General features: G+C 44.9%; 1 protein-coding gene across 1 annotated transcript in view; it reads left to right on the forward strand.

Annotated features, from left to right (window-relative positions):
- The window catches only part of RAB22A (RAB22A, member RAS oncogene family), a 49,928-nt gene that overhangs the window by 15,286 nt on the left and 16,130 nt on the right, over window positions 1–18,512 (forward strand). Inside the window, exon 3 of the mRNA XM_067708593.1 lies at window positions 16,005–16,086. Coding sequence (XP_067564694.1) covers window positions 16,005–16,086 — 82 coding nt within the window. The remainder of the gene's footprint in view (window positions 1–16,004; window positions 16,087–18,512) is intronic.

Genomic DNA, 18,512 nt, shown 5'->3' on the forward strand with positions numbered 1-18,512 from the left:
CTTTCAGCATTTTGAATATAGTATTCTACTGTATTCTGGCCTTCGTGGTTTCTGCTGAGCGGCCTGGCGTCATCTGTAGCACTGTTCCCCTGTATGTAGCATATGTTTTTATCATCTGGCTGCTTTAAGATCTCTTTATCTTTTTTTTTAATTAATATTTATTGGAGTATAATTGCTTTACAATGTTGTATTCGTTTCTGCTATACAGCAAAGTGAATCAATTATTCATATACATATACCCACTCTTTTTTAGATTCTTTTCCCATATAGGTCATTACAGAGTATTAAGTAGAGATCTCTATGCTATACAGCACGTTCTTATTAGTTATCTAGGGTCTCTTTATCTTTTGTCTTCAGCAGTTTACTGTTGTGTGCTAGGTGCTTGATATACTCTGGGGTAACTGAGTTGCTTGGATTAGAAATATGATTGTTTGGGACATTTTCAACGAGTATTTTTTAAAATATTTTGTCTACCCCATTCTCTTGCTCCACCTACAGGATTCCAGTCACTCATGTACTAAACTGTTGGATATTATCTCGCAGGTGACTGCGGCCTGGGTTTTGTTTTGCTTTGTTTTCCATCTTTTTCTCTTTAAGGATCACGTTATTTCTGTTGATCTGTCTTTAAGTTTGATTGATCCTTTCTTCTGTCTTTTAAGCACATCTAGTATATTTTTTTCACTTCAAATACTGTCTAATTCTAGAGTCTTTGTTTTTTATATTTGTAAGCTTATCTGTTCACTCAATATGACTCTTTGTCTTTAAGTCCTGATTATATTTCTAATAGCTTTTAAAGCACATGTCTGCTAGTGCCAACATCTGGATCAGCTCAGGATCTGTTGCTGTTTACTCTTTTTTCTCTTGACCTTGGATCACATGTCTTTGCATATGTAGTAGCTTTTCTTTAATTACTATTGTATACTGAATGCTGCAGAGGTATGTTGTAGGGATTTTCTATTCTCTTATCTTCTGTGCAGTGCTGAGTTTTGTTTTGGCAGAAAGTTGACCTGTGGGCTAATCACCTTGAACTTGGAGAAACATGCTTTTACACTCTGTTATTAGGATGGTTCTATTGGATTGTTGCCTTCAGCCTCATGGCAAATCCTTATTCCTGGGACACAGTCTTTACTTCTGAAGGGTGGCCTACCTGGCTTTTCACTCAGGGTGCTCACTGGGCCCCTGTAAGTCGGCAGGATTCAGACTTCCAACTCTTCGTCGCGCGGTTGGCAGCAGCTGAAATCCTGCTCAGCCTTCCATCACGCTGTCCTTGGAGTCTCCCCCGCACATGTGCGGTTCAAAGTCACCATGGGTCTGAGGGGACTTGATGCATAGATTTGAGGCTCCCTCTGCAGCATCTTCCTTCCCAGGGCATCCCATCTGCATTTCCAGCCACACTGGGAGCCCCAAGCCCCATCCTCCAGCCAGCGGCACTGGTTTTCTGCTTGACAGGCTGGTGAGGATTCTCCCAGTGCGGGCTACCACCACCGTGCCTGGGCTCAGAGCTCCTGGCTTTGACTTTTAATTTGAGTATTTAATTATTTTACTTTTAATATAATTACTGATGTATTTATGTTTAAACACTACAATTTTACACTTTGCTTTTTATTTACCCTGTCCTGTGCTCTTGTGGGTTGAATTTTGTTTTGTTTTGCTTTTAATGCCATATTTCCCCCTTTGTTACCTTGGAAATACATTCTTTAATTGTTCTTTAATTGTTACTCTAGCAATTACCTTACGCATCCTTGACTCTTTTGAGTCTAATATAAATTACCTTCACCACATTCCCACAATGCAAGGATCTCAAATCCAATTTCCCTGTTTCCTGCCTTTTATGCTTTTACAGTGCATTTTAATTCTAGACCTTATAGGACCTTTATTATTGTTATACAGTCAACATTCCTGTCAGTTTTCTCCACATGTTTACTCTTCCTGTTGCTTTACATCCCTGCCTGCGTTTCTGACCTTCCATCTGGGATTATTTATTTCATTCTGAAGAACACTGTTTCATATCTCCTTTACAGTACTCTTCTGGTGCTGGGGGTTTTTTGGGTCTGAAAATGTCTTTAATTTCATCTTTTTTAAATAGAGCTTTTATTTACATACAATAAAATGTGCGGTTCAGTGCATTTTTGCCTTGTACTTGTTTAAGTGCCATCAAGCTATAGAACATTTCCATTACCCCAGAAAGCCCCCTTCCTGGTGTACCCACCCCTGCCTCATCAGCCTGACCGTCGTCAACCTAACCTATAACAATAGAGTAAATGTGTGTTTTAAGCTCCATATAAACGCAGGCTTATTATATCTACTCATGTGTGCTGCCTTCCTTTGCTCAAAATACTGTTTTTGAGATTCATCCATGTTTTTGCACAAATCAGTAGTGTGTTCCTTTTTATTGCTGAGTAGTGTTGTATTGTATGAATATACTACAATTTGTTTATGTAGTCTCCTATTGATGGACATTTAAATGGAGTCCAGTTTTAAGCTATTATGAATAAAGCTGCTGTGAATATTTGTGTACAGTTTTTGTGTGTAGATATGTACACGTGTCACTCTTGAGTATATACCTGAAGATGGAATTTCTGGTTCAAAGGCATGTTTCTTATCTGCTATGTGTAACAGAGTACCCTAAAGCTTGCAGCTGAAAACAACAATAAACACCTATTGTCTCACAGTTTTTGTAGGTCAGGAATTCAGGAGCAACTTAGCTGGGCGATTCTGGCTCTTGCCATACTGACCTCTCCATAGGGTTGCTTGAGTGTCCTCACAACATGGGAGCCCAGGATGGAAGCCACAGTGTCTTTGTGACCTCACCTTCATTTCAGTAATAACCTCTTGGTTACACGGGTCAGCTCCATTCACTGTGGGAGGGGACTACACGAGGACATAAATACCAGGAGTGAGGATCCTTAGGGCCGTCTTAGATGCTGGCTGCCACAATAGGTTTTAAGGCATGTTTATAAGAACTTGCTGTTTTCCAAAGTGGTTGCATGCACTTTTCCATTCCTACCAGCAATACATGACAGGTCCATTTGTTCCACATCTTCAACAGTTGTTTTTAATTTAAGCTATTTTGGCACGTCACAATCATTTTTTAAAGTCTATTTTCATTGGATATAGAATTCTTGGTTTTCAGTTATTGTCTTAGGTCTTTGAAAATATGTATCCCATTTTCTTACAACTTCATCTGTTTTTATTGAAGTCAGGTGTCAGTCTTGTTGCTCTCCGAATATTAATGCGTCATTTTTTCTTCTGAGTGCCTTTGAGATGTCCTTTTCATCGTAAGGTTTCACCAGTTTTACTTTGATGTGCTTAGGTGAGACTTTTGTTGTATTTATCCTGCTTGGGTTCATAGTATTTCTTGAACCTGTGGTTTGATGTCTTTCAAGTTGGAAAATTCTCAACCATTATCTCTTCAATATGGCTTTTGCTCCATTTTCTCTCTTCACATTCTCAGACTACTATTACATATAGTTTAGAATTTGTGTGTGTGGCTTTTACACTCTTTTCTACACTTTCCATTATTTTTTTCCTCCACGCCTTAAACTAGGTATTTTCTCCTAGCCCTTAATCCAGTTTTTAATCTTTTAAAATTTTTCAACTAATTCTAATCTAATTTTAAACCTATCTTTATTCTTTATTTCAGGTATTATTTTTCTACAGTTCTGGAATATCTGGTTGGTTTGTTTCTTTTAGTGCTCTTTTCCTTGCTGAAATAACCACTCTAATCGCTATTACCACATAACGTTTTGTTATTTTCATAGTAAATATTAAAATCTATTATCATTTATCTATTTATTTACTTACTGTCTGACCCCACCACTCCATAGTTCTATGAGAAAAGGAACCTTATCCAGAGTGACTACAGATGTATCCCTAGTGCCTAGCCCTTAGTTATGTGCTCAGTAAAAAAAAAAAAGATTGTTCTTTAATTATAAGACTTTTACAATTGTATACAGTCATCATCTCTATTTACCAATCTCTGATTCATTTTAGATCCTCCTCTTATCGACATCTGCCCTATTAGTGCACTGAATCCACTGTTGCAGAGTTTAACATCAGCTCGTGAATGGCCAAGTATAATCCATTTTATTGTATTTCTCCTCTCTAGAAGTACCTAGCATTCTTTATTTTTTTCTGCAAAGCCTCTTGTTACCTGGGATACAGTTCTTTTTTTTTTTTTTTTTTTTAAGAAAGTGCAAAGGTTCTGAGGCCAGGGTTCAGTTTATTTATTTGTTTGTTTATTTATTTATTTTGGCTGCATTGGGTCTTCGTTGCTATGCACGGGCTTTCTCTAGTTGTGGCAAGTGGGGGCTACTCTTCATTGCAGTGTGCTGGTTTCTCATTGCAGTGGCTTCTCTTGTTGTGGAGCACAGGCTCTAGGCGCGCGGGCTTCAGTAGTTGAGGCACATGGGCTCAGTAGTTGTGGCTCGCGGGCTGTAGGGCTCAGGCTCGGTAGTTGTGGCGCATGGGCTTAGTTGCTCCATGGTACGTGGGATCTTCCTGGACCAGGGCTCGAACCTATGTCCCCTGCATTGGCAGGCGGATTCTTAACCACCACGCCACCAGGGAAGTCCCTGGGATACAGTTCTGATTCTCCTCCTTCCTACCTCTTGGGATAGTCCTCCTTTTTCTGTTTCTTGGCCTTGGTGTCCACCCCTAAAATGTGGAAGCAGGGAAGATTTCTGCCATGGCCCTGGGTCTTGGCCCAGGTGATTTCATTCACCCTCACAGCCTTGAGAGCCACCTTTCTCCAGCGACTGCAGATGACTGCTGTGTCACTGCAGACACGCCTGGGACATCACATATCTGCCCCTGAACTCCTCTCTCCACCTTTCGTCCCAAAGACCTCATCCTCCTTGTCAGTGCGTCCACCACTGAGTGTGAATTGATACAACCACTCCAAGCTCCAAGCTGTAGTGATAATGTTGCTCATACTTCATACTTCAAATACGGTAACTTAATCCTTAAAACAACCCTGTGTGCTTACCATCCAGATATAAAAAGTCACAAAATTCTCATCCAAAAATAAACAATACCAGCAAGATAAATTTTTAAAAGCCCATTAGACATCTCAGCTCACAAAGTAACCTAAATGAACTAAACTTCAGAAAGTGACAAGCCACTCACAAGAGAGAAGTGATCCATGGCTGCCCTCCTTCCCTGCAGAGACAGGGACAGGGAGAAGCTGCCGTAGACGGGGCCCTCAGGCTGTCAACTGCGGAGACTTGAGGCAGCTGGTGAGCCCAGAGAAACATCTCTGAGGGAGTCCCCGCCTTCACTGGACGTAGGGTGACAGCAGCCAGGGCACAGGGATCCAGGCAGGGAGCTGGAAGGCCAAGAGAACTCCTCAAAATCCTGATCATGTTTGCCGATCCTTCCTCTGCTGTGGCCGGTCAGCCATTCAGCTGATCTAATAAAAGTTGTATTTAAAGTCAGGTCAGTAGACTGAACCACAAGGGGAAGAAAAGAGTTAACAACAACAACAAAAAGACGTCTGGAATCTGTAGGACAATATCAAGGCAGTTTCACTGTAACTTTTTACTCATGACACCTCTTCCACCAAATGTGTGGTTTTTTCCACACCAACAATCAACTCTCCAACTCTCCAGACAACCACTGGACATCCTTCAGTCCAGTTCGTTTCTGACACTACCTCCCCAGAGTTGTGTCAGACTCCACAGGTTCACACCTCAGTCCCACGAGACTGCTGGCTCTCCTGGTGCCAGTCCAGTGTCACGTGCCCAGGGCACCCACACTTCTGTCTGACGTGGCTACAAAGTTGAGACTCCCCCCCACACACACACACATACCCCTCCACCCCTTTGAGGTTTGATAATTTGCTAGAATAGCTCACAGAACTCGGGAACATACTTTACTTACATTTACTGGTTTATTATAAAGTATACAAATGAAGAGTGAGACAGAGAGGTCTGTAGTGCTGGAAGCGTCCCAAGCACAGGAGCTTCTGTCCTGTGGAGTTGGGGGGATGCCACCAATCCAGAAACTCTTCAGACCCCATTGTTAAGGACTTTTTATGTTTATGGAGGCTCGATTGCTAGGCATGACTGACGAAATCATTGGCCATTGAGATTAACTCAGTCTCCAGCTCCTCCTCCCTCCCCAGAGGATGGAGGGTAGGGCCGAAAGTTCCAACCCCCTTATCAAGATCTGGTCTTTTCTGGCAACCCGCCCTCCCACCCCACAATCTGGAGCTATCTAGAGACCTGCCAGGATTCACCTCATCTGAACAAAAGACACTCACTCAGGATATTCCAAGAGATTTAAGAGCCCTGTGTCAGAGCCTGGGAACAAAGACCAAATATATATTTCTTATTATGCCACACTCACATACACATCACTGGCATCCCAGAAAGAAAGGAGAAAAAGAATGGCACAAAAATATAATTCAAGACATAAAGGACAAGAACTTTCCAAAACTGATGAACGTGATCAATACACAAATCCAAGAATATCTCCAAACGCCAATCAGAATAAATACAAAAGAGTTGATCTTAAAAGCAATCAGAAGGGCATTAAAAAACACATTGTATACTGAAGAACAGTGATAAGAATTGTCACCGACTTCTAAACAAACACTGGAGGTCAGAAGATAATGACATGGCATCTTCAACACAGTAAGTAAAGGTGGGGCAGGGACCTGCCAAGCATGAATTCTATATCTAGCAAAAATTTTCTTCAAAAGTGAAGGTAAATTAAAGATATTTGCAGGCAAAAGCTGAGAGAATTTGCCTACAGCAGACCCATATCATGAAAGATACTAAATGAAATTCTAAGAAGACTGTTGGCTTTTAAAACAAAAATAACAATTGTATTACTGTGTTTATAACATTTGAAGAAGCTAAATATAAGGCAACGAGCACAATGGGTGGGAGAGGAATACATGAAATTAGATTGTTGTATATCTTCCATTGTTCATGAAGTAGCACCATATTATGTGGAAATAGACTGAAATTTAAAGATTCATATTGTAAACTCTAGAGAAACATTGGAAAAAATAGGCACACACAAAGGGGTATCGCTAAAAAGTCAATACAAGAGAAAAAATAGAATACAGAAAAAAGTGTGATTTATCCAAAAGAAGACAGAAAAGGAGGAGCAGAGAAACAACAAACAAATGCCAAAATGAGAAACTTAAAACCAGTCATGGAAATAATTACATTGAATGTCAATTTTCTTATTTCTAGCGTTCACGTATTTTATAGACTCCACAGGACATTGTGCATTTCTACATACACTATATTGAGGTCTATAAATATGGTCTCTGTGACAGTTTTACTGTTTTTACAGTCTTGGTGCTTTTTTTTCCTTATATTATTGACTCAATCCTCCAATACAGTGTCGAATACAAGTGGTGAGAGTGGACATCCTTGCCTTGTCATAAGGCATGGCTGACATTAAAGCATAACAGCCAAAATGCTGGTGAGAATGTGGAGCAGCTAGAACGGGATCCATTTCTGAGGGGAGCAGGAAACAGTGTGACTGCTTCGGAGGACTGTGCTCTATTTTCGTATTAAGTTAAACGTATATCTAACTTATGACTCAGCACTTCTACCCTTAGGTATTCACCCAAGAGAAATTAAAATATATGTTTAGAGAAAGACTTGTAAAAAAAAATGCCTTATTCATAATAGCCAAAAGCTTGAAACAACCCAAATATCCCTTGACATAATCATGGGCAAAGTCTGATATATTCATACAGTGGAATACCATACAGTAATAAAAGAAGAATTAGCTGTCAAATAATATAGATTCCTTTCAAAAACGTCATTAAATGAAAGATGCCAGACACAAGAGTATATACTTTCTATGAAATCCAAGGACAGTCAAAACTCATCTATGAAGTAGGAGTCAAAAGGTTTTGCCTGGGGTAGGTACAAGACTTAACTAGAAATGGGCAAACTTTCCTTAACTAAGGAAACTTTGGGGGTTATAGAAATGTTCTTTATCTTTTTTGGGGCAGTAGTTACACGAGAATATGAAATGTCAAACCATATGCTTCATTTTATTGTTCGTTAGTTATACTTCGGTAAAATGTGCATATATATTTATATATATATAACGCTTTAAAGCCCTGTGTTATAGGTACTGAAGGTATTCCTAGTTTTCAAATGAGAGAACTGAGGCAAAGAAAGGTTAATTGACTTGCCCAGTTGGTGGCAAAACTAATAAACAGAGCTGGGTAGTCTGGCCGAAAAGCCTGCACTCCTAGTGAGAATGCTGTTGTCTCAGATCCTTGCCCAGAAATTCTACTTCTAGGGCTTTATCCTTCAGATAAACTCACAGAAGTTCCAAACAACAAGGTTAGTAACTATGCAAGGTTAGTCCTTGCAGCGTTGTGGATTAGCAGGGGGCTGATTCTATTGTTTATAGTGTAATCACTTGATATAATATGATGAAGGGGAAAAGGCCAGCTTGAGAAAACTTTATGTACTTATATTGGATGACCTCCTAGGTGTAGTGTAGAGTGAAAAAAATCAAAGAGACGTACTATATTCTACCATCTGGGTTAATTAATAAAAGAGGATGCAGGGGAAACTGTATGCATATATGCTTGTATAAACCGCAGGTATATCTGAAAGGAAACCTAAGAAACGGACGAGATAGTTTCCAGGGAGAGGAATTGAATGGCTGGGAGAGAGGGGTGCGAGGGAGACATTTCAGGCCAGTATACCTGTTCTGTACATTCTGGGTCATGAAGCGTACGAGTGCATTACCTATTCCAAAAATTAATGATATAATAACAATTTGGAAATGACTGAAATAGCTCATCACACACATAGTTGCCATCTTTCTCCAGGATTGTTTCAGGGCCTCCTAGCTCGATTCCTTCCCTGTTTCCCTTTTGTGTCCCGTTCCCTCCATCTGGTCCAAGCTCTCACGGTGCTTAGTATTCCCCAGGTTTTGCTTAGAAATCCATTTCCACTTCTGCCCTGTAAGGTCCTTAAAAATAGCCATCCATCTCACTCATCCATGGGTTATTAAGGGCTTGGTATCTGGCAGAAGGACCCCAAAGGCCTGTTGCTTCCAGAATTCAGCTTTCAAACAGGTCTGATAATACTATGCCTTCCTCCCCCCTCAGGGGCTCCTCCCACTTTCAGCCGTCTTTCCCCAAACACCATCCTCCAAATGACTTCACATGGTGCACAGGTGGTCGTTTTAAATTTATATTGTTAAGTATTTTATGGTCTGTTAGAAAAAATAAACTAGTCCATGAATCCTGCTGGATTTTAATTTTACCAATATTATTGCTCAGAGAAGTTTAAGTTAAAAAAAATAGAATGATTTTTTACAATATTCAGTAGTAAGTAAAACAGATGGAACATGGATATGGCTGAAATGGTGACAGTGAGGCCCTGGCCTTCGGGAGATGCTGACATACAGGAAACAGGGCCTCACGCAGAGCAGACACTCATTGGTTTGAAGATGCAGCGTCTCATTGACCTTTACCACCTGTCTGTCCGCGCCCTGCCTGGAGCCTTTTCTGTGGTTACCTGAATGTGCTGGCCACCCCACCCCACCCAGGCTCACTCTGCAGAACCACTTGGATTCGTCTTGCACATTCACCATTCTGTGCTTTTGTTCCTGCTGTTTTTCTTTATAGAATGTGATCCCCCCACCTTAGGTCCTGTTGCTGGGCCTCTGCTGGGCAAACTCTCTCCTGAAGGAGGGTTCAGCGGGGTTCAGCTCCAACTTCAGCTCTTCTCGTGAAGTCCTCCCTAGTGTATTAGTTTCCTATTGCTGCTGTAACAAAATATAGCAAATGTCACTTGCAAGAGCGCAAGTTTATTGTCTTATAGTTCTGGAAGTCAGAAGTCTGAAATCAGTTGCACTGGCTTAAAGTCAGGGTATTGGCAGAGCTGGTTCCCTCCCCCAGAGGCTCTGAGGAGGGAATTGGCTTCCTTGCCTTTTGCAGCTTCTCGGGGCTGCCTTTCTTCCAGCCTCCCATACCTGGCACCGCTGCTCTCCCGGGTGCTTTCTTTTTTTTTCAGTGTAGACAGTCTTTATTGGCAGGTGTTAAGAACGCAAAATAATAACAAATCCAGAAGGGTGGGAAAGGAAGCAGGGCATGGCTCTCCTCCCCTATGTGAGGACCCTGGGAAACCAGGCCAGTGGGGTGGGACCTTGGCCACTTCGAGCCCAGCACCCCCTGGAAAACAAGCTCCCGTGCAGGAGAGCGCCTCACAACACAGGGGAAGGGAGCAGTGCCCCGGAAGATGCCTTTCACCCATCTTCAGGGCACATTATCCTGGTCTCCACTTGCATCTTACATCACCTTCTCTGGCTCCAGCTTCTCCTCGTCTCCTTCTAAGGACCCTTGTGATTACATTGGGCCCATCTGATAATCCAGCATCCTCACCCCATTGCAAGATTCTTAACCTAATCGCGTCTGTAAGGCCCCTTTTGCCGTGGAAAGTAACTTATTCACAGGTTCTAGGGTTGGGGTGTGGACATCCTCTTGAGGGGTGTTATCCATCCTCCCACACCTGGAGTCACCCTTCTCCTGGGAACTCAGATGTGGCTTTACCTCTGTGCTCCCGCAACTCTCTGTCCATCCTTCAGTATCTCGTTGAGTATCTGCCTTATAATTATCTGTCATCTGACCAGTCCTCTCCCTGTGAGCCTCCTGGGGGCAGGGGTGGGGTTGCAGCCTTCCTGCCTGCCCAGACTTCCTGCCGGACAGAAGAAGGCATGTGTTTGAGGGAGTCGACCACCCAGTGCACGACGGCCCTGCGGTGCTGCGGTTCCCAGGCCAGGCTCAGGGCCCAGCCGCCTGGTGAGGTTCCCAGCTGTGCCACTCACTTGCTCCGCCCCTCCATGCCTTGTCTGCAAAATGGTGCTGACGAATCGAACCCAACCCAGAGGCTACCAGCAAGGACTCAATGGGGTCACACGCGTGAAGGACGAGAAGAGCACCTGACCATCACGGCCACTCAGGGCAGCTAGCTGCATCCCTGTTGTTGTTGATTTTATTGTTTATGTTGTGAAAAGTTTTTCCGTTGTGTAAGTTATTCTTGACAAACTTAGGCTATACTCTTTGTTATTAAGTCTAATTGTCTTTAGGTTTAAAGTAATGTTTTCCTTGATTTTAAATATTTTTGCAAAAGTTTTTAGAATGACAAAAATGTAGAAAGTACTAGAGAACTTGCTTAGGGTGATCGTGAACCTGTGGCCTAGCCGTCTCGTGTGCACCCACCGCTCTGGTTCAGGTGGGCAGGGCTGCCTAGACAACAGCCCTGTGCAGAGTGGTACGAAATGGCACGTCAGACCTTAGATCTCTGAGAGATGGTAGAGTTTAAAGATGCATGTGACTGTGGAACCTACATGAGGAGCTGAGGTTCTGGACACTCAAAGCCTTCCTTACAAGGCACCACAGACCATTATGGGGATGGCAGCATCCATGTGTCATTCCAAGGAAAGGGCTTGGAGGTACTGGAGTGTGATGCAGAGCACACCTGTGTTCTGAGAGAGCCGAACAAGCCTACTGCAGTTAGAGGAAAGGCATTTTTAAAACACCTTGTAGCAGGTACTTTCATTGGGAACACGTGCTCCTACCAAAGATCATGACTACTTGGTGCCCATGAAAGTCATATTTTTAGAATGTCATGAAAAATGGAGAGGTATATGAAAGGCATTCTAGCTTTAGGAAATAATGCTAGTAGGGATCTTAGATTTAAAAGGTAATAAGATCTGCGTAGGCAGAGTGAGGAGAGATGGTTTAGCAGTGAAGAATAAGGTTATCAGACAAGTAAATGGCAGGCTGGAAAACAAGAACGTATCGTTTGGATGCAGGAAGCCATCGCCTGCTTTTCAAAAAGCAAGCTACTGAAGCTATCATACCGTCCGCATCGTTTAACTTGAACGTTAAAGGAGTGATCCTGGAGTTGGAGTCATGATGGGAGGGAGAAATTGTAGTGGTCCCGCTCGAAGAGTAGGGTCCAATTTATGAATTTATTTCAGGGGTTGAGGTTCAAATGCAGATTAAATGTAAAATGAAGAACCAGACAGTTCTCTCAGAGTGGATGGAAGTAACAAAGGACAAAGAAGAGTTGCAGACCAGTGTCTGTTCCGTGGAAGGCAGACACCATGTTCTGATTGAGAACTTGGAATTGGAGACTGTTGTGAGAGTGGAGTGGAAATAAGCCCCGTCTTCACCGCATCATGTGTGAGATGGGAATGAAGTGTCTAGATTGTGGAGCTGAGCTGAAGGCGGTCAGATTTAGAAAAGCGCTGTCCCCCACGGATGAAAGCCTAAAGCTGTGGGACAGGATTCACTCTGGTGAGCCGTGCGGGAGGCCTCCTGCCCAGGGCCGGCCAGCACGCAGGGACCACCCGGGAGAGACAGTGGGCATCACCCCCTGCCGTGTTTGGCCCGAGTCAGGGTGTTGTCACTGTGTAGGGGAGGAAATGTCCTTACAGGTGTGAGAGGCCAAGATCTCAGGTTCTCAAAGATCAACAGAGATACCTGTTGCAGTAAAGAGGCGTCACAGGGCTCGGGGAGGAGAGGACAGGGAGGCGTGGTGGTCACGCCACAGCCACCTGAGCTGAGACCCGGCGGTTGGGGAGGCACTCCTGCTTCAGCTGTGAGTGCCACAGCCTCTTCCTTAGCATGGCTCTGGAAGTCTGGGCAACGGAGGGACACGGGAGTTGGTCACTGCTCAAGACACCTGGCTGTCTCCCAGTGCCTGTTGGCTGGCCTGGAGGTGAGAGCTGGCGGCCAAGCAGCAGCAGGTCGTGAGGACTTCCCTGGGCGTGGTCAGCCCTGCTGGTGGCACCCACCCCCACCCCCAGAGGCCACCCCCCTGGCTCAAGAGCCCCCAAGGCTCCTCTGATCTCAGCTCTCTGTGCTCCAGAAGCACTTCTCACTTTATGCTTTGGGGAGTGCTTGGCCGAGACTCCCTGGAGCTGTGGGCGTCATGGAAGGCGAAGTGGCTTATGGCACATGGTAAATGCTTTGTCAGAATTCCAGGATAGCAAGGAGGGAGATGAGGAAGATAACGCCTATTACAGGGAAAGACGTACAACAAGGTCCCTACCTTCGTGGCGCTTACATTTCTCATGGGTGAGTTAGGCATTGAACAGGTAAATTTAAAAATAGATAAATAAATAAGCCAGGCAGATATCATACAGACCTTGTAGCAGATGCCCTGAAGACAAATGGGATGATGTGTGTGTTGCAGGGTGAAGTTGGGGTGCAAAGCTGCCTGGCTTGGGTGGACCACACAGATTTTTGTGATTGTTGGCAGCTGAGCTAAGACCTAAAACCTGAGGAGCATTTGGCCAGGGAGGAAAGCATTCAAGGAAAAGGAACAGTCATCATGAAGGTAGAAACAGAGCAATTGGGAGGATTTGAGTCTGGGAGGAGGAGACCAGTTTGATGACTGCAGTGGCCCAGGCAGGGTGTGCTGGGATCATGATGAGAGCAGTGATGATGGGTGAATCAAAGACAAGACATCTCTGACTCAGCAGAGGCAGAAAAGTGGAAATCATAGCTGGTGTGAATGGAAGTGTGCTTATTCTCAATTTGGGATGGTTGATGGGGGAACATGTGGGGAAACTTTGGGCTTATAACCTCTGTCTTCTCTGAGAAGGCCGAAACAAGCTGTTGCCCAGGAAAGAGGGGTCTCGGGCAGTGGTTGGGAGCTGGAAAAAAGTCGTAGGAGTGTGGGATCGTTGCTATGTGGAATGAGAGGCCTGGGCGGGTTCAGCTGAAGTAGGACAGTCTTCACACCGGTCCTCACAGCTCTGTGACTTTCTTCCAGCAAGGCAGCCACCCCACCTCTCTGCAGAGGAATCAGGGAGAGAGGCTTTTCCAGGTGGTTGAGACAGAAGGACAGGCAAGATTCCTAAAGAACTGGCACAGTATGGCGAGTGATGCTGGCGATAAAAGGACAAGAGGCCAACAGATGTGTAGATCCAAGGAGACCTAAGGAGAGAGCTTTGGACACAACAGGACCTCAGTGCAGATGGGAAGGAGTTGTCTTGAGAGCGACCATGGGGGAGAGGTGGAAGGATGGCCGTGGGTCGCAGACAGGAAGTTAGGGTTAATCCTTTTAGATCCCTGCATTACATTGCAGCTGCCATTTTGTCTTTTCTCCTCCTGTCTGAGTAATGAATCTGTGCTTTCATTACAAGGGAAACGGTTGGCAGGTTGGTTGGATTTCAGTGAATTCAGATCTAATAATGAAACATTTCCTTTTAATTGTTGTATATATCTTTCTCAGCTTTTTCTCTACTTAAAGCATATTTCTCTCTTGTTCTTCTCTTGTTGGATGTGTTGGATGCAGTGGCTCTGTTAACAGGTGTCTGTTGTCACTCTTACAGCTAACACCACAGCCATAATTGATGGAGAGTTGAGTTGCATGCTCTTAGGACTAATTGCAGAGTCTAAACTAAAACATTTCCTGCAGCTGCCTTTAAATAACAATAATAACAATAGTAATAATATTTTGTATAGGGATAATACTTTACAATTTGCAAAGCGCTTTCACATACATCATATCATTTAATCTTCACAATAAATAAGGCTTTTTGAATGCTTAGATCTTTCCTAAAGTGAGAAATCATGGTGCTGCATATCTTGATTTAATCATGCTGAGTTGCCAGAAGTTCTTGACATGATAAGCATTTATTGAGCACCTTCTGTGCCTAAAGCACTTTACTAAGGACAGCACGGGGTAAACGTCCCTTAAGGAGATACCAAGTAGCCGCGGCCCAATAAATGTGATCTTGCTTCCCGGCTCACTCCCCCTTCCTCATCACAGTCACTGCTTTGGTGGCTGCTTGCTAAACCATAAATTTATATAAATATTACTAGGAATTCATTGTATCAGAGTTTAAGTTTTTAAACCTAGGATTCTGATATTTATCTAAGCTCAGTAATACTTCAGAAAGTCATTCTATCGATTTCAGCTTGAACTTTCTTGAAAATTATGTATCTGTAACTTGAATCTCAAGGATATTTCAGATCCAGCACATTTGAAAATGTCTAGCCATCGAGTTGGTTGTCTGATTAGGATGATTAGGCTATGACTCCAAGAGTACAACTTGACCCTCGGCCCCAGAAGGCTTATTCAGTGGGAAGGAAGACATAATCATCTCTGGGTTCTTGAGCCAGACTCGGATGCACTGAGGAGACTGGGAGAGAAAGGGCTTCCCAGGAGGGAGCTTCCTGGGTGAGATGGGGAGGAGAGGGTAGCATTGGAGCCGAGCACAGGCCCAGGGCAGGACTTCTGAACCTTTAGCCAGGAGCCCCTAGAGGGTCCAGGCGTGTGTTCTGGGCCACCACAGCCCCTCACAGATTCTCCAGAAAGCATGAGACACCCCCAGCCCCTGCCTTCACGGGCCTCTGGGCAGAGTGGCACCTCACAGAGAGCACATCAGCATTCCTTTCCCCATGGAGGGCTGGGGCGGCCCCTGAGGCCTGATGTGGCCCATCAGGACCACCCAGGGACTGCTTTGTTGCTGAAACACAGAGGTACCAGCTGTCTTCCTGCTTCTTGTTTGGCATCTTAGTTTTATTAACTCTAGTGTTACACTAGCTCTGTATGTGGTCATGTGGTTTAGGCATGGGTGAGGACAGACCTAAATGGCCTAATGCTTATAAGCACACTGATTTCCTGGACACAGTTTTTTTTACAAAAGTTTTCCCATGGTGCCATCTTTTTAAAGAACAGCTTCTGTATATTACAAGGGAGGCTAATATCTGGATTATCAAATTATCTCTTGGTTCTTTTGATATGGAGCTCAGGCAGCCACAAGCCAAAGAACCCTTCCTTTGTGTTGGGCAGATATGCCTGACACTTTATTTTGACACAGAATATGCAGCCAGCATCTGAGCAGCTCGTAAATACTCCAGAGAGGACCCCGATTAGCATGTAGCACGGAGCGGGAGTTTGAACGTGAAGTCGAGGTGGTGGTTCCCGCTGGGGCTGGCGACGTGCGCTAAGTAATTGTGTTCTGATCATTTAGGTCTCTCTTTACAGGGCATCTTTTATGACCAAGACCGTCCAGCACCAGAATGAGCTGCATAAATTCCTAATCTGGGACACGGCTGGACAAGAACGAGTAAGTCATCTTTAATTCGCTCTGTGTTTTTCTGAGGCCCAAATTAAAGCTCCAACAGAACCGCCGGTTCCTGTCATTTCACGTCGCTCACCTCGCTTCTCTGCGCTGGAGACACGTCTTTCCATTTGCGGGGGCCAGCCTTTTTCTTTTCAATTAGAACCACAGAGTCCACCGATGGGGAAAGTGGTATGGGCACTGAGGACATTTTTATACTTTTTAGTGTCTTCAATTAAACGCTGAGTAACGGGTCTGATAAAACCCTGCTCAGAGTATTGTGTGTAATTTGGGCTCCATCCTCTAGCAAAGATATAAAAGAATTAATGGTAGAAAGGGAGAGTTAAGCACATCTCATTTATAGTCGCCTTTTAAAAGCTAAGGAGGGAACTTTACAGCATATAAAGTTTGAGATTTAAGTGAAATGGATGAGCTAACACAGTGCCGTGCGATAGGTGCTTAATAAACGCCTGATGATGAAGTTGTCCAGGGTGGTCGTCTGCCTCAGGAAGGGCCTGGACCAGAGCTGGGGCCGGGAGCGCGGCATCACTGTGCAGAATGGCATTTGGCAAAGCCCGCCCAAATCGGACGGGGTGGGAAGGCGGGGAGGGGACCAGACGCTGCTGCCACCTCATTTTCCCTCTGGGCCCGGAGTTTCATTTCCCTGTTGAGGTGTGTCTGGCAGCTACCCCATTATTCAGCTGCTGTTTACTTTTGTTTTCAAACAGTATTATCAAAACAAGAACATGTGATGGATACACGGTGCTACCTTAAGCTCTTATAGAAGAAGTAATCAGGAGACATAGTCTGTCCTCACAGTCTTATCTGAGACGTCATAGATACCGCAAATGGTATAAAACCTGACAAGAATCATCACAGACACGTGGAGGAAAACCCAACAAACCATTACTGTTGTCCTAGACGTAGACAGCGTACATTTTGTACAGATTTAATGTCTGAAGTTTGCTCTGTTTGGTTTCTTCTGTTTTTTTAATGCTGGATATCACACCTTGTGTCCATTTCCTCATCTTAGATGCATCTGCTAAGTCTCCGGTCCCCGCTGCTCCTATGTTGTTTGGGCTGTGCGTCTCCAGTGGGGATAGGCTTTTGCTAACCGTCACTCTGCTGTCCTTCAGAAGGGCTGCTTGCCACACAGTGTTCCTGAATATATCCATTGCCACAGCCCTGGCATCTAGCCTATTAGCCACGAACTCGTGGCTCTTCGTACAAGTAATATATGTGCCCTTTCACTGAATCCCAAGTTTCGGTTACCCCCTCCCATATATTTGATGACACAGCGAAACCCTCATTATAAAGCACATGCTATGATATAGATTCCATTATGCTTTGAATCAGAGCCCGTCCTGGTAGACATGGTGATATGTAACATCTTTCCAGAACATAAAAAAAGAACAACACAAGGGTTTATGCCTCTCTCTTATGGCTACCATAAAAGCAGGATTCTGTGAAGTTTTGTAATTAGCTGGTCTGCATGCCTCTCGTTTCCCCATTTCTAATTGATTCTGCACCAAGAGTAGTTGCCCTGAGATGCAAATCTGCCTCACCCCTACCTGGAGCTAGATCACTGAACCATCCAGGGGCTCGCGCAGGGAATGTAGATGAGCCCAGTGGGCCCGGAAGGCCCGCCCATCAGAGCCCCGCGCCGAGGAGACCCTCAGGAGAGGGGTGCCTGCAGTGAGCCCTCGCGCCAGCTGGTTGTTGCCGGATCACAGGGTTTAAGAAGAGCGAAGCATCTGACAGCTAATCACAGACTGTTTGAAATGCTGTGAGGATCCTCCAGGGCGCATGTGTGAGCTTGTCCTTCCCGCTTGTCCTGGCCACGGCCTTTAGGGCCCGGACCGTGCCAACCTCGGCCTGACTCTCCACCTTCACCTCCTTCCACCAGTTCATCCTCCAAGACCAAACTGATAGGCTTCTGCAGTGCGCCAGGCCAGTCCACACCCTCATACCCATGGCTTGCCGTTCCCTCTGCTCAGAATACCCTCCCTCCCACCGTTAGCCTAGAGAGCGCCATGCTCAGCCTTCAGAGCTCGCGTCTCATGTCGCCCAGGGAGCTTTCCTCACCACCCGTGCAGTCCTCAGGTGGCCACGTGCCCGCTGTGCTCAGGCGTGAACGCGGAGGCTCTCCTTGACCCCCTCCCCGTCAGCCTGCCACGTCGGCGAGACCGCATGTCCCGACAGCTCCGGCTTCTCAATGCACCTCAGATCCGCTCGGTTCTCCCTGTCTCCACTGCCAGCTCTCTGCTCTCCACCACCTTTAACTCTCACCTGAGAATTCCTTTCACCTTTGAACTGGTCTTCCTGCCTACCCCCTTCCCAGCCCCACTTAGTACCTTATCCTCCCACTTACTGCCCTTCAGTGACTGCCCACTGCCCCTCTCCTGGGAGCCACGCCCTGCCCACTGGCCTGC

This window comes from Pseudorca crassidens, chromosome 15, assembly GCF_039906515.1.
Source record: "Pseudorca crassidens isolate mPseCra1 chromosome 15, mPseCra1.hap1, whole genome shotgun sequence".
Lineage (NCBI taxonomy): Eukaryota > Metazoa > Chordata > Mammalia > Artiodactyla > Delphinidae > Pseudorca > Pseudorca crassidens.